At 50.7% G+C, this 21,547-nt stretch overlaps 1 protein-coding gene across 6 annotated transcripts in view; it reads left to right on the forward strand.

Annotated features, from left to right (window-relative positions):
- The window catches only part of LOC103821345 (uncharacterized), a 45,101-nt gene extending 24,049 nt beyond the window's left edge, over nucleotides 1–21,052 (forward strand). The window contains exons 2-10 of one of the 6 annotated variants that reach the window (XM_030235697.2): nucleotides 10,793–10,832; nucleotides 11,902–14,046; nucleotides 14,807–15,883; nucleotides 16,825–16,881; nucleotides 17,825–17,925; nucleotides 18,227–18,291; nucleotides 18,867–19,018; nucleotides 19,096–19,269; nucleotides 20,394–21,052. In XM_030235697.2, the coding sequence (XP_030091557.2) occupies nucleotides 10,793–10,832; nucleotides 11,902–14,046; nucleotides 14,807–15,883; nucleotides 16,825–16,881; nucleotides 17,825–17,925; nucleotides 18,227–18,291; nucleotides 18,867–19,018; nucleotides 19,096–19,269; nucleotides 20,394–20,728 (4,146 nt within the window). In that variant the 3' untranslated portion in view covers nucleotides 20,729–21,052. Of the gene's footprint in view, nucleotides 1–10,792; nucleotides 10,833–11,901; nucleotides 14,047–14,806; nucleotides 15,884–16,824; nucleotides 16,882–17,824; nucleotides 17,926–18,226; nucleotides 18,292–18,866; nucleotides 19,019–19,095; nucleotides 19,270–20,393 lie in introns of those variants that run through there. The other 5 variants (XM_018921069.3, XM_030235699.2, XM_030235702.2 and 2 more) reach the window with 5 other exon arrangements.
- The last annotated feature ends 495 nt before the right edge of the window (nucleotides 21,053–21,547 follow it).

Consider the following 21,547-nt stretch of genomic DNA (forward strand, 5'->3'; position numbering starts at 1 on the left):
GACTGTCCCTAAACCCTCCTCCTCTAACCAGTGGTGTTGGCCTGTCAGGAGAGCTTAGATTTGAGACTGCAACTCATTGTATATAAAATTCCTATCTTCTGATTTTACTCTATTAGGACAAAGTGCTGCATAGACAATCCTATTTACAGGCATGAGACAGCTGTTTTTCATTAGGATCATTTGCCATAAGCCCAGCTGCCAAATTACTTCTGCATTTAAAGAATAACAGTCTCAGCCCCTCTGCTCCATGGCCAGCAAGCTCCCAGGGCAGGGGTGGCACCAGGTGAACCATTGCTATCCAAATCAGGGCTGGAGACCTCAAAGCCATGTACAAATCAGCCCAGCTGAGCACAAATACCCCAACCAGGAGGGTTTTTGATGGGGGCTGGTGTCTAAGAGCCACCAACCAGCCTCGCCAGGGGATATTAAGTTCCTGTTCCACTGCAAGCAGGCCAATTTGTTGAAACTCCCTATAAATAAATGTGTTACTAGATGAACTGGGCCCTGCAGAATGATCCATGGCACGAGATCCTCCCTGGCTCAGCATGGGTGGCACTCCCTTGTGGTGACCAAGGTACCATTTTACAAATCCCTTTTCCAAGCACACCTCTTACTACCTTTTTAAAAATTTGATGTTGATTTTCAGAGCCATGAAGGGCTGCAATCTTTGTTCAGTCTATTTTTTTTTTTAACCAACAATTATTCTGGCTTGCTCCAGGTGGGATTTTTCTTTCTGGCTGGTGATTTGCTCTGGCTGCTGGCAGTTGTTCAGCCAATGAAATCTGTTGCTCAGCTGGGCTCGTGCTCCTTCCCAGCCCAGCCAGCCAGGACAGAGGGGAAATGTCACACACGGACACTGGCCAGCCTTTTGGCCTGACTGCTGTTTCTAACATCTGGATTCCTTCATGTGGAGTCATTAACAGAAGTAAAAGAGAGCTCAGGCTGAAGGGGGAGGAAATTCCCCTTTGACAGATCATTCAGTCTTTGGTTTGGGGATGTTCACGTTTGTGGCACAGTCATTGGAATGCCCTGCTGGAGGAACTGGAAGTGTTTCTGATTGTGTCTCCAAGAGTTGATGCAGAGGGTGATGGCAGCTGCCAGCATGGGCCCAGTCATCCACCCTGCAGGCACTCACAGAGCAGCTGGGATTTAGACCTTTCAGCTCACGTCTGCCTTGAAATCAGGCAGGGCTTTGCCTCTGGCTTCGTTGTACAGCCCCAGTACAACAGAATGTTTCTGAGCACCCATTCCCCAAGGGGTTTCCACCAAAATACCTGGCTTTTGTCTGAAGCTGGAGGCACCACAGCTCGTGTCTGGGTGATTTTGAAGGCAGTGCTGCCAGGCACAATATTTGGGAACCATTTGCTCCCTGCACAGAGCAGGAAGAAGAATCCATCTCTTTTATTGCCTTTGCCACTGTAGTCCCCCAGCGGCTTCATGGTGTGGGCTTGCAGAGCAGCGCTTCCTGTAGCCTTTCAGAGCTGGCATTTGCCCTCATTTTCATGATTTGTTTGTTGGATTTTCAATTCAGAAATGAATTTGCCTTCACTTCTGCTCTGTGTGAAAGTCTTTAGCAAGAGCAGGAAGTGGTAGCTCTGTACCAGGAATACATTGTCATGCTCCAGAACCACGTGCAATTAACAACACTGGAGGAAAAACTGGTGCCATGTTCTCACTTTGAACTTTAACACTGTTTCTTAAACCACTTCCTGACTGCAGTATCATCCTGAAAGCACCAGTTTCTTCTTCTTTTTTTTTTTTTCCTTTTCACACCCCAGCAATCCCTGCTGCCTTCCTCCAGCACTTTCCAGTTTGGTGGGTGCCCAGTGAAGGCAGCAGCAGCATGTGTGAATTAAAACCTTTTCCCAGACAGGGAGTTCAAGGCTACGGCAACGCCAGGCTCCTGGAGCCTGTGGTGAACCTCCTCACTGTGGGAGGCCAAAGGATGGGAGGAGGGGTTTATCAGCACAGATAAGGCAAGTTTGAGTGCCCCTGGTCTGCTCGGTGACTCTGCCTGTCTGCCTGTGGAGCAGTGAACATCCCTGCCAGAGCTCACCAGCAGCAGCCTCCAGTCACAGCCCCCAGCTTGGGGCACACACCTGGCCAAGGTTTGGGATTCCAAGCAAATCCAAGCAATGGGATCCCACACCCACCTCCCCAAAGTGTGTGTGACAGCCCTGGCTGAGGGGAGGGGGAGTGTTACCCCAGGGAGCTTGTGCAGATCTACTCGGGGCCTTTGGGAAAATCCCTCCTCCAGGGCCTCTTGGCACTTTTGCCATGACACCAGGCAGGCTCCCGGCCCCACTAGAGCTGGGCTGGGTCAGTCCCTTTGCAGACCCAGCCACGCTGGCCTGGAACAGGGACAACCCGGGGCAAAGAGCAGCTTGCACTAGACCTGTGACAACGTCAGGACAGGATCTGTGCCGCCCCTTGGCACCCCATTCCTGAGCAGGCAGGCAGTAAATCCCATCAATCTGGCTACAGCCTTTGTGGCAGCTATTTTATCTATTTTTTTCCCCAAGGTCTTTTTAGAATTTATTTATTTTTCAGTAGGATCCCCCTCTCTCTCCCCAGCTGTGCAGTAATGAACCAGAACAGAGAGGAGCAGCAGAGCGCCGTGGCCGCCCCCACCACGGGCGCTGCCGCGGGTGAGGGGCTGTGGCGGGCAGGGATGGCCGCGGTGACAAACCGCGCTCCTCACACCTCGTCCCGCAGTCATCCTGAAAATGTGGGGCGGTGCTGGCGCGTCCCTTTCCTGTGCACAGCAGGACAGGCTGCTTTGGGGCACAAGGGGGCAATAGAACGATTTTTTTTTTTTTTTTTTTTGCCAGGCTGGGAAAGTCCCTAAGGCACTCCGGGGCTTTTCGCAGGCGGTGCCAGCGCAGAGACACGAGGCTGTGTCTGTCCCTCCCGCCCCGGGGACGGTGGGACCCAGAACAGCAGCGAGCCGGATGGGAAATTTGGGGTTTGTGGCCAGTTCCTGAAATGTGGTGGCCACAGAAGGAGCGGTCGGATTGTTAGAATGGGGTTAGACTGGTTTTGGTTCTCCCTCGGTGCCGCTGCTGTTCGAGGGGAAACAATTGCGTGCAGATGTGCCCTAGAGAGGACGGAGCCACCCGAGCAGGGTGAGCTGCCTGGGCAGGAGGGTGGCGCCTCCGGATGGGGATTGGGATGGAAAACTCCGGCACCATTACCACCACCGCGGGCCACCCTGAGCAAGTCCCCCGCGCTGCCGACGGCAGCCGCAATTAGCAGCAGAACAACAACCCCGCTGCCTCCCCGGGGGCTCGCTGCTCCCCAGAGGTTCAATTAGCCCTCGCTGGCACCAGGCAGGCAGGATAATGCCACTCTCACCCTGGCCCCGTCACTCTCGTTTTCAGTCCTTACCAGCAGAGCAGCGCTGCAGGGTCACGGCAAAAGGTGGGATGCTGGAGCTCCGGCCGGGTGCCCGCTGGTCCAGAGGTGATTTTCCACCTCGGCTGCTGGCAAACACAGCCCCGTGGGGGTTTTTGTGCCCAGCCAGCATGTGAGTGAAGATGTGAGTCATGATCTCGCAGCCTGGTCCCCCTGTTTCGGACAGCCATTATTGATTATTTTTAGCTGTAAAAGGGGGCAGGGAGGAACCAGCTGGGACGCGGCTCCCCGCTGCCATTGAAGAGGATTTGTTAGTTTTGCAGCTGACTGTTGAGAGATTAATAGACAAACCCCAAGCACTTCGGTATTGTGTGCTCTTTATTTTTAAAATAATTTGGTTTTGCAGTGCTTTGCAGGACACAAAGCTGCCTGCAGCCTGGCTTTCCTCCCAGCAGCAGCAGTGGCCCAGGCTGGGCCACTGCTGCAGGGTTTGTGTTCTGGATTTTCCTCCTGCTGCAGAAGGTGGCAGCTGTTCCAGGAATGGGATCAGCCTGCCTGTGCCTGACTGAATGCCATCCCTTCTATATCCTCCCAAGCCAGCCCTGGCTTTGAAATCTCCTGGTGTGGAAGAGATGGCCATCAGCCCTCTTGCCTGCCACTGTCCCTCTGGTCTGGGGCAGAAGGGCCATGTCTACCCCTGCCAGGGCAGAGCAGAGAGTCTAAATCCCTGGGTGGGGTGACAGCTCCTCTGTCCCTCTCATCATGAGCCACTTTACCAAACCCATCTCAGTGAGCTTCATCTTCTTTTTTGGGCACAAGCAGCTTATCTTGGTGGCAGGAGTGGCTGCTCTGAGTCCTTATGTTGAAGGACCAAGAAAAGTCACCCTGCGAGGAAAAAAGAAAAAGAAGGGGATGTTTTTCCTGCCTTGTTATTGATCCAAGTTGGCATAGAAAGTTGTCAGGGAGATGCTCTCTCTGGCAGCAGGATGCACCAATGAACTTTCCTTTGCTGTGTGGGATAATCCCATTGGGAAAAGAATTCCTGTCAACATCTGAGGATGCCCTCGTGGGCTAAACAAGATATTAGAGCTTGGGTGTTGAACTTGGACTTCTTGGTGGGTTTTATTTTATTTTGTTTGAGCAATACTGGTTTTCAGCTAGATTTCTCCCAGTTGCAGTAGGAGCTGAGTGTGGGTGTTGCTGCAGCTTTGTCTCTCTGAGGAGCAGGAGCGTCCTTCAGGGTGAGGCGGGAGGTGAGGACCAGCAGCTCTTTGTTGGTGGATGTAGCTGTGGATCTAACTTCTCTCACTGAGGTTAAATAATAGTGCCTGAGGATGCTGGGTCAGGATAAAGAAGAAATAGGTGCCTTGAAAGCCTAGGGAAAAATCACTACTAATATTTTTACAAATCTTGCAAGTGTACAGTCTGTGCCATTGCTCTATAAAAATCCCACAAAACACACAGTTTAATCTATATATCGATTATATTAATAGTACTACAGTCCACCATCAACACAGGTGAAACACCATGATAAAGTGTGATGGCATCACTCATGTAAAACACCCCTGAGCACAGAGCAGAGGATTTGCAGCTGAATCAAGGAAGAGCAACTGGTGATCATGGAAAGCCAGCTCCCTATTTAAGGAAAACATGAGCTCCTGAGAAATCCCTTACCTTTCATTGTATCTGAGAGTGTAATTGCCCCTTCGGCCCCAACAGAGCTAAAATCAATCTGGCTGAGGAGTGACACAAAGAAACTGGACTTTAATGAGTGGCACAAAGAAATGGGACTTAAACTGATGCTTATCTCTGGTCACTGAATACAGGGATCTCGCTCTACATAATGTACATATAAATAATAGAGCAGGCCCTGCAAGCAGAGCCCTCCCAGCTCACTCTGAGGGATGGAGCTGTTGAGATGAGCACCCTGCATCTGTCCCTGGAATTTCACTGGGCACATTGCTAAGCTCTAAAGAATAATACAGCTTTTGAAAACTATTTAAAAAAAGATCTACCAGTCATGTTATCATTTTTCCTAAAAAATAGTCTTGTCTTTGAAAAAAAAAAAAGTTTGTTTTGCAAGCAGCTTATAGCTGTCACCGTTTGTTTTGGACCTAGTTATTTCTATTTAGTGAGGTGATGAGCAAAATCTTAATTTCTCATCCTATTTGAGCTCTTCCCACTTGCTTTTGGTGCATGAGAGAGTTATGAATGTTAGCCCAGTGTGATTTTCACTTTCTCTTTATTCAGCAATGCAATCACTAGAGGGAGGCAGATGGTAAATTTATCTATCCTAAGCTCTCAGACTCTCTGTGGTGCCTTGTAAAGGACAGCAGAACAGTTGTAAGTAGCAGCTCCTGGTATATCATGCTGCCTGGAGGGGAGATTTGAACACTTGCTGAAATCAGCTTAATTTTGTTGACTGTCCATGCTGACAGCCCCAAGGCAGCTGTGCCCTCCTCAGCAGCTGTGCAGCTGCTTGGCTCCTGAAGGTCATGCTGGGTCCCTCAGCTCATCCTGGGGTGATTCAATCCCCTCCTGAGAAATCAGGGGTGCAGGAGCTGGTAGAAAGGCTGTGACATTCCATTTGGGGATTTTGGCCCCATGGTGCAGAATTTGTGCAGCTTGGCCCAGGCCAGTGTGGACATGCCCACGAGATCTCCAGATGCTATCAGGCCAGGTGACCCCAAAATAAGTAAGAATCAGCAACTGCTGAACATGAAGATTTAGTCAAAAGGGCCAAATATCCTAATGAGTAACTTATGTTTTTATGGAGATTGGCTGAAAATCAAGACTTGCTACCAAACAGACAAACCAACCACGTTAAGATTCATCACTCAAATACTTACATATCAGCACTTAAAAATAAACTTGGCCTTACAATTTATTTCACCATCTCTTCTTCACCGGTTAAGCTTAAATTAAGCAAATGCTCCTCTTCTCTTCATGAACCAGAAGATGCCTTAGGGACCTTCCTGCTTTGCAGCAGGCTTCCCTTCCTGGTAGGGCTTACATCCAGGGCTTACATCCTGGTAGCACAACACTGTTCAGTGTCCAGGAGGGCAAACCTCACCTACATGGAGTTTGCACTACTTGGACACACCGGAGTCTATGGCCCATGGATGTTATCCACTTAAACTTTATTAAAGCCTTTAATACCATTTCCCAGAGCATTCCCTTCAAGGAACTGGCTGTTCCTGGTATGGAGAGGTGTACTCTTTCCTGGGTAAAAAAACTGCATGGCCAAGCCCAAAAGAGGGGTGGAGTCATCATGGAATATCCTGAGTTGGAAGGGACTTACAAGGATCAAAGTCCATCTCCTGGCCCTGCACAGAACAGCCCCAAGCATTGCACTGAGTGCCTGTGAGTGTTGTCCAAACACTTCTTAAGCTCCATCAGCTCAGTGCTGTGACCACAACCCTGGAGATCCTGTTCCAGTACCCAACCACCCTCTGGGTGAAGAACCTTTTCCTGATATCCAACATAAACTCCCCTTACACAGCTTCAGACCATTCCTTCAGGTCCTGTCACTGATCCCCAGAGAGTAGAGATCAGTGCCTGCCCCTCCTCTGCCCTTCCCAAGGAAGCTGTAACTGCAGTGAGGTTTCTCCTTGGTCTCCTCCAGCCTGAACAGACCAAGTGATCTCAGTCACTCCTCTCAGCTTCCCCTCCAGACCCTTCACCACCCTTGTGGCCTCTTTTGGACACTCTCTAATACCTCAATGTCTTTTTTATATCCTGGCACCCAAAGCTGCCCCCAGCACTGGAGGTGAGGCTGCCCCAGTGCAGAGCAGAGCAGGACAATCCCCTCCCTTGCCCAGCTGGCCATGCTGTCCCTGATGGCCCCAGGACACAGGTGGCCCTCCTGGTTGCCAGGGCATTGCTGGCTCATGTTCAGCTTGCCATGGACCAGGATCCCTAGGTCCCTTTCCATGGCACTGCTCTCCAGCCTCTCATTCCCCAGTCTGTACATCCAGGGCTGCACCATCCCAGGTGCAGAATCTGGCATTAGCCCTTGTTAAACTTCACATGGTTGGTGATTGCCCAGTCCTCTCATTTGCTGAGGTCTCTCTGCAGCATCTCCCTGACTTGAAGGGAGCCAACAGCTCCTTCCCCTCGTGTATTGTCTGTGAAGTGGCTCAGTGTCCCTCCCAGTCCTGTGTCCAGGTCATTCATGGAGATGTTGAAGAGCACAGGGCCAGGGATGGAGCCCTGCAGAACCCCAGTAGTGACAGGTCCCCAGTCTGATGTCAGTCCGTTCACTGTAACCCTTTGTGTCCCAGCTGTGAGCTCACCCATCCCAGGATGTGTTTATCCAGCTGGGGTTGAACATTTTGTCCAGAAGGATCCCATGAGAGACAGTATCAAAAGCTCTACTGAAAACCAAAAGCATCACAACAACTGGCTTCTCTTCATCAGCTGGGTGGGTAACCCTGCCATAAAAGGAATTCAGGTTTGATAAGCAGCACTTTCCTGACATGAAGCTGTGCTGGCTGAGACCGAGGAGTGCTTTGTCCTTCAGGTGCTTTTCAATACCTCCCAGAACAATCCTCCCCATAATTTACCAGTCACTGAGGTGAATGTGACAGGCCTGAAGTTTCTAGGGTCATCCTTCTTGTCCTTCTTAAAAACTGGGACAATGTTTGCCAGCTTCTGGTTAGCTGTGGCCTCTCCAGATTCCCAAGCCAATTCAAAACTCATGGAGACAGGCCTCACAATGACATCAGCCAGCTCTTGGAGTGTTCTCAGATGAATCCCAGCAGGCCCCACAGACTCATGGGGGTCCAGCTGGAGCACTGGAATGGTCCTTAGGGCACTGGGAGCCCCTTACCCCGCCACTGGTGTTGAAGACAGAGACAAAGAAAGCATTAAACATCTTTGCTTTGTGGCCCTGTTTGTGAGGTGACCATCCTCCTCCTGTAACAGGCTGATGTTATTTCTGCACTGGTTTTTGATATTAATTATTTAAAACCCTTGCTTTTATGGTCTCCCACAGCTCTGGGCAGCTTCAGCTCCAGTTGAGCTTTGGCCACACAAAATTTTCTCCCTGCAGTGGTGAACAGCACCTCTGTATTCCTTCCATGTCACCTGACCTTGCTTCCTTTTTTGCCATACCTGCAGAAGAAGATCCCTGCTCAGCCAAGCCAGCTTTTTATCTTGTCTGCTTGACTTCTGACATTTGGGGAATTGCCTGTTCCTGTGCCCTTAGAAGGTGACGCTTAAAAAGTGACCAGCACTGATGGACACCAGTGCCTGTAAAAACATTTCCCCAGGGAACCTTACCCTGAGCAGCCTGAAGTCATGTCCAGGGCTGAAGTTTTGCTGGCACCTTTCCTCATTGTCAACAGAGATTTTTAAACTCAGTGATTTTGTGATCACTGTGGCCAAGACAGCCACCAATGCCCCTTTCCCTCATGAGACCCTCTGTGTGAGCAAGCAGCAAATCAAGGAGGGCATCTCAGCTGGCTCTCTTAGTTCCTGTACCAGGAAATCATCATCCACGTGTTGTAGGAACCTTCTGAACCTGTTTGTGCCAGCTGTGCGGTGATCCCAGTCAACATCTGGCAAGCTGTAGTCCCCCATAAGGACAAAGGCTCCACACCTGGAGGGGTTTCAGTCCTGTAGATGTGGTGCTCAGGGGCATGGCTCCATGTTGGGCCAGGCAGTGTCTGGTTAATGGTTGGACTCCATCCTCTCAGAGTGATTTTCCAAGATTCTTTCTTTCTGTGGTAAATGGGAGAGGGGTTCTGCAGGTCTGTCCACACCTGGACAGCAGGAGGGGGCTTGGGGTCACTTTGAACAAATGTAGTTATGGACAGGTGGCTGTGGGAGAGTTACAGGCTCTCACTGGCCTTTTGGTCATTGGGACTGCAATGGGGTGGATAGAAAATTTTAAAAATTCTGAGCTGGGATGCAATTGCTTGCTCCAATACTACTGAAAACCCAGGCAGCTGGGGCAGTCTGATGAACTGCTTGATTTGACCCCCAAAAAACCTGTGGGGGTGTTTGTTCCTGAACATCCATCATCCTGTCATGCTGTGATGGGCTGGAAGGGAAAAAAAAAAATTTATTTTGTTAAATGACGACTGACATTTTAAAAGCAACATTGTCAAAGCTGCATGTCAAACAGCCTAATTGACAAATCTGTGTGCTCCTAATGACAAGTTAGACTCTTACAGCTGAAAGACTTGTAAGCATCTAATAATTTATACATCATCACCTGGGCTATTTGCTTTCCACACTTCAGTAAATGTAGATGAGGAGAGGAGCTGCTTGTGTTTCGAGGCAATTTCACCTGTTTCACTCAGTCCTGTCAGGATGGTGCAGCCCTGGGGGAAATCACAGCCTTCAGCAGAAGCAAGTTAAAATGTTGTGATGGAAACACTCACTTTTACATTAGGACTCTTTCCCACTTTTGTAGTTAAATATTTTTTTCTTTTATAAGACAACAAGCAACTTGGGCTCTGCTTCGGTGTCACATTGGGGTATCAGCACCACTTTAATGTCAGGTTAGAATATCATGTGTTATAAATGGAAAAATGCTTTTTACCCAAATACCCAGCACAAAAACAACACTTGGGGAGCAAACTGAAAGGACAAGTCTGTGCCTAACAAGCTATAGCTGGCCTCATTTCATTGATTAGCTAATTGCTATTAGCTAATTGCTGGCACTGGTGAACTAGGGCCCTATATGAGTGAGTGGGCTGCCAGGCTAGTCCCTTTACTGCAGGGATGTGTTTTGGAGAGGGTCTGGGAAAGGTGGTGACTACACACTTGCTCTGCCTGAGGGATTATTCTGGGGAACGACAGGGAGGGTTTGTTTTTTTTTTTTTTTTTTTTGGGGGGGGTTTTTTGTCTTATTTAATGTTGTGGCCCTGGTAAACCCTTGCCATGAGGCCTTTGCCCTCCCTGTTTTTTCTGGCCCTGCTCTTGATGCCTCGGGTGCTGGGGCCAGCTCCTGCTGGGCAGGGTCCTGGGGTGATGCTGGGGCCCTGCTGTGCTGCTGCTGGTGCTGCTGCTGGTGCTGCTGCAGGGGTGAGTAAGGGGCAGTGGGGGCTTGGTTCCCTGTAGAAAGCTCCCCTCTTGGGTGTGGTGTCCTGCCTGCTGGCAAATCCTTCTTCCTTCTGCATGGCCCTGAGAGATTAAAGCCTGACTGGCTTTGCTTGCTGTATTTTGGGGCTGGTTTTTGTATTGGGTGTGGTCCAACTGCACAAATCAGGCAGTGCTTCTGGATGTAGGGAGGGGAGAAGGTTTATAATTACATGGAATAAGTGATGTGACCTTGGCACTTGGTCCAGGTGCAGACAAAACCCCAACCCACCAGACTCCTTTGGTTCTCCCTTCCCACTGGGCTGGTGTTGGTGTTTCTCTGAGCAGTGTTATAAACATTGGGAATTGGTATTTGGACCTGCAGTTGAACTATTATCTTTTTTTATAGGCAAAGGGATCCTCTCAGGAGCATTGGGAGGTTAAATCAGGTGAGAATTAGTTCTCAGATCAGCCTCTGGTTTTTTGTTTGTTTTTTGGTTTTTCTTTATTGTTTGTCTTGTTTTTTTGTTTGTTTTTGTGGGGGTTTTTTGTTCCCTCAGAACTTGTTGGGTACTTTAAGCCACCAATAAGTAGTGTGGGAAATCAGGAGCTGGGTGTGGTGTGGTGTGGAGAGGGAGTGGGATGTGGTTGATCAGTACTGAGTGCTGGTGTGGGAGATAACCTGTGCCACTGTCCTGTGGCTGCCAAGTCCCTGCCACAGAGCAGGTCCTGCAGGCATGAGCAAAGCACTGCAGCAATTAAAACAAGTGGCAAAAGTTCAACCCAAACTAAGTGCGCTCCTCTAGGGTGAATCTGTCCTGAACTTGCTACTCCTCTGGCTTTGAGAAAGTGGTGTTGGAAAACACTGCTTTTCCCTGCCTAAGGAAAGCTGCTTTCCACTTTGAATGCTGTGGGGAGATACTGATGTTGAGGCTCTAATGGCTTCTGGCTTGGCTGAGCCCTTTAAACCAAAGAGATTGGAAATGCCTTCAGGAAAGCTTTGTCTCCCAGCTCTGCAGGTGTACAAACAACAAACCCAGCCCACAGGCTGAAACCAAATGTAGCAGTGCTCCCTTTGCTTTCCTAACTCACCCAGCTGGGACAGCTCCCTGAGCCTTTAGCCCTGGTCCCTGAACAGCCTGGCCCTGCAGAGGAGGAGCTGCCTCCCTGGGATGAGTGGCACCCACTGTGTGGCTGTCCTGGGACCTCTGTGCTCCTGCATGGCTGTGGGGGGCTCAAAGCATGGGTGTGCCCTGCTCTGGGGCTGCAGCAGTGGGGGCACAGCCTGGCTCTCCATGGAGCAGGAGGTGGTGGTGGCCAGGGCTTCTTCAGCTTTCCAAGGGCTTTCTCCCATGTTTTCCCACTCATGGGTTTCCATGTTGGTTGGCAAATGAGAGCAGGAGGTACCAAAATGGGGAGGAGAGGGATCCTGAAGATAATTTCTGGAAATAAAGATGGTAATTATTTCTTTGAAAGTGGAAAGGGGGGAAAACTTGGTTGTTGCTTCCTGTCTTCCAGAGCTGGTGTCTCCTTGGTTATTGGCCTATGTGCCTATAAGAAGCTGCCACGGAGTGCTGAAGGACAAATATGGGGAGTTTTCTCCTCCAGTATTCCATGCTGATTTCCCTGTAAGCTTTTGGTGTAACTGGACAATCTGGGCAGGCTCCAGGAAGCACATCATCATTTATATCCAGGGATTTATCACTAAGGATGCTTGCAACAAAAACGAGGACAAAATTCTGTTTGAAGGAGTCTCCTCCCTGGTGGAAAACAGTGTTGTTTATGCCTGCTGGAAAAAGGAGATGCATGTCTTTGCCACCTTTGCTCAGGCTGTCCATGTTGTGCTGCTGAAGAGGTACTTGCCAAACCAGAGAGATGCAAGATTTAAAGGGAAGTACTACATCTTCCAAGACCGGCAAGGTGCCTCTTCCTCCAAAGATGACGTGATTTCTGGAACTTCTGCTTCAAAACTGCCAAAGAAAGGTGGTGGTTTTCAGTCTGGCTGGGTTGAAAACTTTAGAGATGCACTGGGCTTTGCAACCACACGTGGAAGCACCACTGTGCTAAGCAGTGAACGGATGCAGGGAAGAGGGACCACTCTGGACACCACGGCTTGGGGAAGTCCTACAGAACTTCTCCCATATGAACGTGCAAGCACACAGGCTCTAAAAACAACAGCTCCTTGTGGGCTGGGGTCTGAGCTGCTGGAGGCTCAGGAAGCTCCAGGTATAGGAACACCTGAGGAAATAATCCCCACTGCAGCTCAGGACATCTGGGGGCAGAATCCCTCCATGAGTGAGGGCACTGCTGTGAGTTCTGCTCCTGTGCACAGTCTGCTTTTGGAAACTCCTTTGCTTGGTGCCTTCCAGGGAGCAGAACCTTTTTGGCAGACAGCAGATGTGAGTCTGGAGAGCAGCCAGCCTGTCCCGAGCCCTACACTGAGGCCAAAAGGTCTGGGCCACCTGCAGCTTACCATTAAACCAACAGGCACGGGTCGCCTGGCCTTGGCTGCACCCCCTGAGCCTCTGTCCCCTGGCACAGGTCCCACCAGGGACAGCCAGCTTAGCACAGCCAGCCTGGAGAAGGAAGGAAGCCCTGCCTTGCTGAGTGTCCCAGCTGATGGCCTCACCAAGGACCTGATGCCCAGCCTGAGGAACCCCTCTGATGTGGCCACCAGGGACCATTTGCAGCTACTTCCTGAGAGAAGCCAAAGCAGTCTGGGGCCTTTGTCCATGCCTAAAGCTGAGCTAGGCACAACCGGCCTCCAGCATACCAAGCTCATGGATATTTTCTCACTGGGAAGTTTTGGGGGAGCTGTCAGGAGGAGAACAGCACTTCATCCCACAGCACCAGCGCTAGCCGTACCTGCTTTGGCAACAGGGCTGGAGCATCCTCTCACAACTGTGCCTGCCCTAGGGACAGAAACCATCCCTGTGCTGGTGACCTCCTCCACAGTGCCTGTCCCTGCAGGCTTTGGCTCTCTGGATTTAATTCCTGAAGCACCTCTTCCTCCACAAGTGGAGTCTCTGTCCATGGTGCCTTTTCCAGCAGCTACTCTGGATTGGGACCCTGTCAGTCTCAGGCAGAGGGACATCTCCCCAGCTAGCCCAGGAGGACAGGAGATGGTCTCCCCTTCACCACCTTGCCATCCATCAGTAGCCTCTGAACTGGGCACAGATGGGTCCTCCAGATGCTTTGGCCCTGGGAAGCAAAAGTCGGTGCTGGGACAGGGAAGTGAAACCTCAGCCTCTGTGGGCCTGATGGCCGGGAGTCCCTCCCCTGTCATTGTCACTGTCCCAGGGCCTGGTGTGAGGCTTGCTCAGCCTCAGGGCCATGTCACTGGAGGCTCTGGGATGACACCAGCTTCCCTGCCAGACACCAGAGAGGGGCATGAGGTGCCTGTGCAGCATCAGGACAGTGCTCTTAGTGACAAATCAGCTTCTCTCTCCAGATTCAGGGGGTTTAAAAAGCAGGGAGCCACAGAAGCTGTGCAAGTGGGTGCAGGACAGGGGACAGCTGCCTCCTTCAGCACCACTCCTGCACACCCTGATCTGCCTGCAGCTCTGTCAGGAGAAACACTGCCAAGAGATCAAAAGCCTTGGGAGCCCTCTGGTGTAACCAGAAACACCAAGATGGCAGAAGGACAGCAAGGGAAACATGCTGGTAGGTGTCCCGGCATTGTGTCTTGGCACAAGTCATCTTTAGAAGTAAAAATTAGTTGGTTGGGAGCAAGGACAAGGCTGTGCCTTTCACCTGCAGTCTCTACCTGGCAATCATAACCTGTTGTCTGGGCTGAGGTGACCCTGGCTGGACACCAGGTGCCCTCCAAAGCTGCTCCTCAGCAGGACAGGGGAGAAAAAATGTGATTAAAGGCTTGTGAGGTGAGATAAGGGCAGGGAGAGATCACTGACAGTCTACCATCACAGGCAAAACAGACTTGAGGAAATTGGTTTCACTTCTTACCAATCACCTTAGGGTAGGATAATGAGAAGTCAACCTAAATCTTAAGACAAGCTTCCCCTCCTCCCTTCCCTCTCTTCTTCCCACACTCAACTTCACTCCTGGTTTCTCTTCTTCCTCCCCTGCCTCTGGAAGGGCAGGGGAATGGGACCTGCAGTCAGTTAATCACACCTTGCCTCGGTCATTTTTTCCTTCTCAGGGAGGACTCCTCACTGGCCTGCCCAGTGCTGGGTCCGTCTTGAAGCTGTCTGGCACTGGCTCTGTTTCATGCAGCCTCTCACAGAGTCTTAGCTCCAGCTGAAGTGTGGATATGTGGCTGCAGGGGCTGAAACTACAGAAATCTTGTAGCAGGAGAGGTTCTCCTGTGGAAGTTTGCAGTGCTCCCAAAAGTCTGATGTATAATATAAAATGCAATATGTGAATATAATGACCTTTGATAGCATGCTCTTTTTCTGTGTTCCAGAGGTGTCAGAGCTGCCCCCTCCCTGGGTAACTGAGTACTTTCCCATCAGGAGCTGCCACCTCATCTTCCGGGATGGGTCTGGCCTGTTCTACCTCCCACTGCATGCTGACATTAATGCCAACATCTGGTGCAACTGGACCATCTGGGCAGGCCCCCAGAAGCACATTGTCATCTATGTCCAAGGGTTCCAGGGGAACGATGGCTGTGGCAACAACCAGGACAAGATCATCTTCCAGGGGGTCTCGTCAAGCGTGGAAACCAAAGTGGTGTTTGCCTGCCACAACCGAGGCACTCTGGTCTTTGCTGCACGAGCCACTGAGGTCCAGGTGTTGTTTCTGTCAGGGAGTGGTTCCAGCAGCCATGAGTACAGGTATTTTAGAGGGCAGTATTATGTATTCAGAGACTCTGAAACTGTGGGCTCTTCAAGTGATACCATAGCAGCTCCCCAGGAGCCTGTCCAGGAGACCTCTAAAAATGAGAGCTGGAGGACAGTAGTGACCAAAGGTTTATTCTCCATGCTGACAGCTCCTCCAGTCCCACCAGCTGCACCTGCTGGTGGCAGGATCCAGCCTGGCATTGTGAGCCCAGGAGAGGTGGGCCAACAATCTCCTGATCTCATGGAAGATGGCCAGTCTGGTGCTAACTGGAGTGAGCATGGTCAGGATGAAACCAGGCTGGAAATGACCCTTGAGGACAGTGGCAGCAAGGGCAGAGAAAATGAAGATGGCATGTTGGTGGAGCCAGCTCCAGCTGGGCAAGGCACTGGGGGCAGAGCTGAGCCACCTGCCTTGGAGATGTCCCCTGGGACAGCCCTGGTCACCATGGTCCCACGTCACCCAGCTGGTTCCCCTCGCTCAGAGATGCCTAGCAGCAGTGTAGGTGTCTCTGACACATCACCTACCCTGGGTCAGGCCAGTGGCAGCCACTCAGAAGTGCCAGCTGCTGCACATCACACACGGACACCAGAGCTGGCAGAGCGACCAATGAACACCAGCACAAAACCACCTCTCTACCCCTCTCCTGGTGTGACTGCTGCGGATGCGAAGTCTCTGGGAGGGAGGACTGAAGAGCTCTTTGGTAAGGTGATTTTTTGGTTATTACTGGCTGAACTGATGCCTGACAATGTGCAATGTCCACCTCCAGTGATGCACTACTCTCTTAAGGGGTTTTATTTGTAGACATGGTTGTGACCTTCAGCTGGGCCACATGGTACTACTCTTGACTCCTGTATCCAAGGAGGGAGGGACTTGAGAAGACATAGAATTATCAGTTCTAACATGGGCATCTATGGGATTGTGCTACTCATCATAGGGACAGGCTGGTTTCTAATCCAAGTGTTTTGAGTTATCCATGGAGGAGCCAGCCTCTCAGCTGTGACTTCACCCCCAAAGCAGGCTGGGAGTGCTCATCTTGGTTTTAAACAGCCCTGTCTTGCACTGATTCCTCTGTAGGAATCCCAGGTACCATCACTGGGTTTGAGTTCCAGAAGCTGGAGAAAGGTTAGAAAAATCCTTTGCCTCTTAAGAAAGTTTAGGAGTTGATGGTAGATCACTTATACAGGCAATGTTTAGCTACTGATGTGTTTTCATTTCTGCCTGAAAGTAGAAGAGTTGTTCAGTTGATATCCTTACCAGTTGGTTTCCTTACCTATGAACTGTTCTTGCCCCTGTGTTGCAGATTTTATTCAGATTTTTTGCATTTGCTGGCATGTAATGCCCAAATTGTTTTGCTCCACTAGGATCCAAGGCAGCTCTGGTGGTTTTACAGGGATAAGAGTTTGTCTGCTTCCAGAAATGGAAATGAGGTTTATTGGGGTTATTTCTTTCTAAAAAGCACTTTCTACTGTAGAGGAGAAGAGATTGTCTTCAGAGCCTGACATTTAATTTCAGAATGAAGAACAGAGGCAGGAGCTGGCACATGGCACTCTTTTTAAAAAGTGACACAGACCTAACATAGTTTTCCTCCCCCTTGCTGGTACATCAGTGATAGCAGCCTGATGCTTTCCCTTGCTTTGGCAGATCTGATGTCACCTGTGGGCAATGACACAGGACTTCAATCCCAGCACCATCCTGGAGGTGAGCCATGCAGAGTTAAGTGCCTTAAAACACTGCCCTAAGCCCAGGGAGCTGCCTGAGGCTGTGCTGGACATCACCTGCTCATTACATTTAGAAAACAATGGGAGTTGTTTCTGAGTAGTAGCCACTCTGAAGATAATATTTTTTAAGATGTCACTGCAATACCACAGTTGTGCTTTGGCCACTTTGTGTCTGCCCTGGAGAAATCCGAGTTCAGCTGCCAATCCTGACAAATATGCTGGCTTGTTTGAGTCCAAGCAATACTTGCTGGCTACTTAAATAAGGTTTTTCTAAGATGAATAAGGGTGAATGAACTTCAATTCCTCCAGTGTATTTTAGTGGAATTCCCATGACTAACAGGATCAGAAATGTGCAGGAATCCTGCTCCTCACACCAGGGAGAGAAGGAAAACCCTCTTATGGGAGAGCAACTAAACAATATAAATGCAGGGTTTGTATGGTCCAGCAAGTCACAGAAACAGCTTTCACAAAGGAGTCAATACAGAGGGAGCCTCAGCTCTGAACAAGGGGAAATACTGCTGAACAAATGGGTTTTAAATAGCCAAGTGGCAAATCTGTGCCAGTCTGGATTTCAAGAGACACTGGCTTTTAGACTTCATCAATAATTTTGACAATCCCTTTGGGAAACAGAAGGGCTAAAGGCATGTGAATGTGATTGGATAGCTATTGGATATGTTGCTTTGTGTCAGTTTTTCACTGAAAGATCAATTCTAGTATTCATCAACAAGCATTAACTAAGCTTTGTGTTCACCGTTACTCAACAACTTATCCTGCCTGATGCAGAGCCCCTGGAAATACCCTGTGGCACTGACCTGCAAAAGCATGGTGCTGTTCTGGTGTTGAAGTTTAAGGACTAACTCATGTAGGGAGCCTGTTTGTATTATGTGCATCTGAACATGCCAGCATCTTGTGTCTTCTGGCAGATGTGCTGTTTGAAGTCACTGCTGAAATCAAACCCAAGGATTGGATTCCTGATGGTGAAAATGAGTTCCAAAAGGGTCTGCTTGAATCTTTGAAGAATCATGTAAGTGTGGGCATGGGGAGGTGGAGAAGAGCAGATAGGATGTCCCAAATCTTCATGTAGAGGAGACCATTTTGTGCTTTTGTGTTTGGGGGAGACAACCTGGAGCTAAGCAAATGGGAACAACTGGCATTCTTCTAAAGAAAGGGCTCAGAACAGTGGGCTATGGGACATCCTCTGCATCCCAGGGGATTTGTGAAGGAGGGAGAGCAAGATGGGGTGCTACAGTGAGGAAAGAAGCTGTTTGCTGTCATACTCCTGCTGGTTGAACATCAAATCAGCACTGGTCACTGTTCCTTTGCAGATCCAGAAGAACCTGAAGCTTTCTGCCAATAGAGTCAGTGAAATTAAGTTAAAGGATGTCAAAAGGTAGGGTTAATGCTGTGTTGCTGGCTTGGCAGAGGACTGATATAACCTGTAATATTTCTTGGATTAGCAGTGTCTTGGCTTCTCACTCTCCTTCCCCAGGAAGAGACGTGTGTTTTTGTGTTTGTTCTTCTTCCTTGATATGTAACTTGTCCTGAAAGTAGAAAAAAAATATTTTCTAGAGGAAAGATGGTGAAAATTGGTGTTTAGTATTATAGGTATAAAATGGATTTAAACTTTGGCGGAAAAAGGGGATAATCTCACTTGCCACAGTGCCTGCTGGAGAAAGCTGGGAGCTGTCAGCAGAGGCTGATCTGGGACTGCAGATTGCTCTTACAATTCACTTTCACAGATATCTGGTCGTTTCAGCCTAGCTTCAGCCAAGGAGCCACTCCTGGTCTTTCCTTTTTCCCATGGTCAGAGTGCAAAGCTGGCTCTTGGCACAGATCATCACAGGCAAGAGCCTGCAGCACCTTGATCCCATGCCAAGGGCAGAGGGTCTAAATGGGCTGTCAAGGCTGGGCCTGCAGTGCTGGTTTTTTCCTCCTGCCTCACCCTGGGCTCTCCTCTGCCCACAGGACAAAGGATGCCAACCTGCTGCTCACCTTCTGGCTGCACCTGGAGCCAGAGGAGAGGAACGTGTCTCTGCTCGTGCGCTCACAGCTGGAGGAGCTGCTTGGCACCTCGGTGGGTGTGGAGAAGCTGCAGCTTGTTTCACTCTTCGTTGAAGGTGGGTGCTTCACTTTTTTTTTTTTTTTTTTTTTTTCCTGGGATAAATCCTTTAATGCCAAGCCTGACTTCACTTAGGGCATCTATTCCCCATGGCAGATGTGAACGAGTGCCAGGCTGGGCTTGACCTCTGTGGGGAGGAGGCAGAGTGCTTCAATGGCGTGGGCACCTACCTGTGCCGCTGCAAGAAGGACTACGAGGACCATTCTCCCATCAAGTCCGGCACGCTCTGCATCCGCGCTCCCCGAGCAGGTAGAGGATGGAACTGCGGCCCTGCTCCCTCTCGCGGGCTGCTGCTTTCCTGGCCGGAGTGGGGGAGAGTCGCTGGAGGGAGTGAGCACACCCAGGGCAAGGGGCTCTCTCCTAGCCGGGGGTCCCTCACCTCTGCTGATGTGCGCTGTGAGTGGTGGCTTTAGGTGTCCCTGCCGGGTGTGGAATGCCTTTGCAAGGCAGTTCCCGGCTGGGAATAGCACCTCTCCATGAGCCTTAGGCTCCCTTCCCCCAGTCCGCTGCTTTCTCTGCATTGGGCTGCAACCTGGCACATGTGAGCCCTTAAGTTAGAAGCAAGTGTGGTCAGGGGTGATTTATGAGCTACCTCTGCTGTAACTGATGTGATCAGCAACCCTGGTGACTCCTGGGGGTGCCCTTTGATCTCCTGTCACCCTCTGTAGTTCTTGGGGAGAAGGACAGTGATGTTACTGGTGTTTACCCCAGCTTTGACACAAGGCTGAGCAGATGGCATGTGGTGCTTGACTGTAATCAGCGGTGGCTAATCCAATCCAATTGGAGAGTAATAGAGCCTCACAGGCTGGAAAACAGCGATATTCTGTCATATGTGCTCCAAACACTGCGGCTGCTTTACCAAAACTACTTCAATATTGCTGCAGTGGTTTAAACCTTAATGTGAACTCATAGCCAAATACAATTTCTCACCCATCCTACCAACTCCAAGTTAATTAACAACTTGAGCAGTCTAAGCCTGTACAGATCAGCTGGTTATTGTTATATTCTGACACAGGTAATTTTATGAATCCATCTTTATCTGTTAGGCCATGGGGAGGGTCCCTCCAGGCCTGGATGGGAACAGCAGCCAGCAGCGTCTCTGTGTATCTGCACATGGCTTTGGCAATGGCTTTGCTCTGTCTGCTTTCTTCTGGGGCATCACCATCCTTGCGCTGCTCTGGGCTCTAGGTCTAAGTATTTCCCTGGGATGAAGGTCTGGGAGACGTGCTCTAGCCTGGAGGCAGGCGTGAGGGTTCCTGGAGGGTGGCAGGAGTCATGCTGAGCTTCCTGAAGGAGATGTGGGCACTTGGTGAGCACAGAGGGGTCCCTGGGGCAGCGGGCGCTGGGATGAGCCCGTGGCTTTTCTCTTGCAGGGATCAGCACCTTCCTCCGCCACGCTGACATGCTGGCGGGGGCAGCCCTGGTGGCCGGCCTGGTGCTGCTGGTGGCCTTTGGTGGTCTCTGCGTCACGGCCCTGTGGGGCCAGGTCCCCGGGAGGAGCCCAAGGCCTGAGGAGGCGGCGGTGAGGGCCGCGGAGGAGCCAGCCATGGAGGAGCCAGCCATGGAGCTGCAGGGCCTGGGGGAGCTCCTGCAGCTCGAGCCCTTCCAGCTGAAGCTGCGGGCCAGGCCCCCCGAGTGGCTCTGGAGCGTCCGGGCCCACCCTGGCCAGGCGGGACCGCAGTTGCCAGAGCGGCCTCCCCCGCTCTGAGGGGGGCCGGGCCTCGGAGAGCCGTCCAGGTGCTCCTGCATTTCCCCAGGTTTCTGCCGCAACCCCTGGCTGTGCCAACCCTTCTGCTGTGTTTTATGGACCGTGAATATCCCACAACAGTGTTCCTCATGTTGTAACTTAATTTTTTTAATGCTTGCTCAGCTTGAGGAACAAAATGTTTGCTCCACCCTGCTGTATGCTTGCTGATTTACCCCTACTCGAGATCTGCACAGGAAAATTAAAAACTTGATTTTTCTTTTAAAGAAAAAAGGAAATAAGACGCTTTGGTGCTTATTGTGAAATTAAAAATTATTCTGCATCCTGCTCAGTGCGGCCTGCTTTCTCCTGCCGCCGAGGCAGAGCTCTGCAGGGTGAGGATCTGTGGGGTATTTCTTCCAGCCTGGCTGAGAAACATCTCCAGAACTTCAAATTTTGGTGAGAAACCTGCTCTGGTTATGGCAGGTGGGCCCCCACTCACTGAGTGATGGGGACAGCATTTTTGGATGCTGGCTGCAAAACCCCACCACCACCTTGTCCATGTAAAGTACAGCTGCCTTCCCAGCTTGTCCCGCAGCTGGAGCCTGGTAACTTTGCCTTTTTTAAAGGGGAATTCCCCCTTTCCCCGGGAAGAGGCGTGCATGGCAGGTGCCCCACTGGAGGGAGCTGTCCGCCTCCGAAAGGCCGGGAAGGCGCTGCCAGGAGCTGCTCCCTGGCTGGGCAGGCCGGGTCCCGTCCCCGCTCGGGGCTGTTGTCCCGGCGTCTGTCGGGCAGCTCTGGGCAGGATGTGTCCTGCAGGTGTGCGCTGAAGGGAGCGGGATT

This window comes from Serinus canaria, chromosome 3 (assembly GCF_022539315.1).
Source record: "Serinus canaria isolate serCan28SL12 chromosome 3, serCan2020, whole genome shotgun sequence".
NCBI classification, from domain to species: Eukaryota; Metazoa; Chordata; class Aves; order Passeriformes; family Fringillidae; genus Serinus; species Serinus canaria.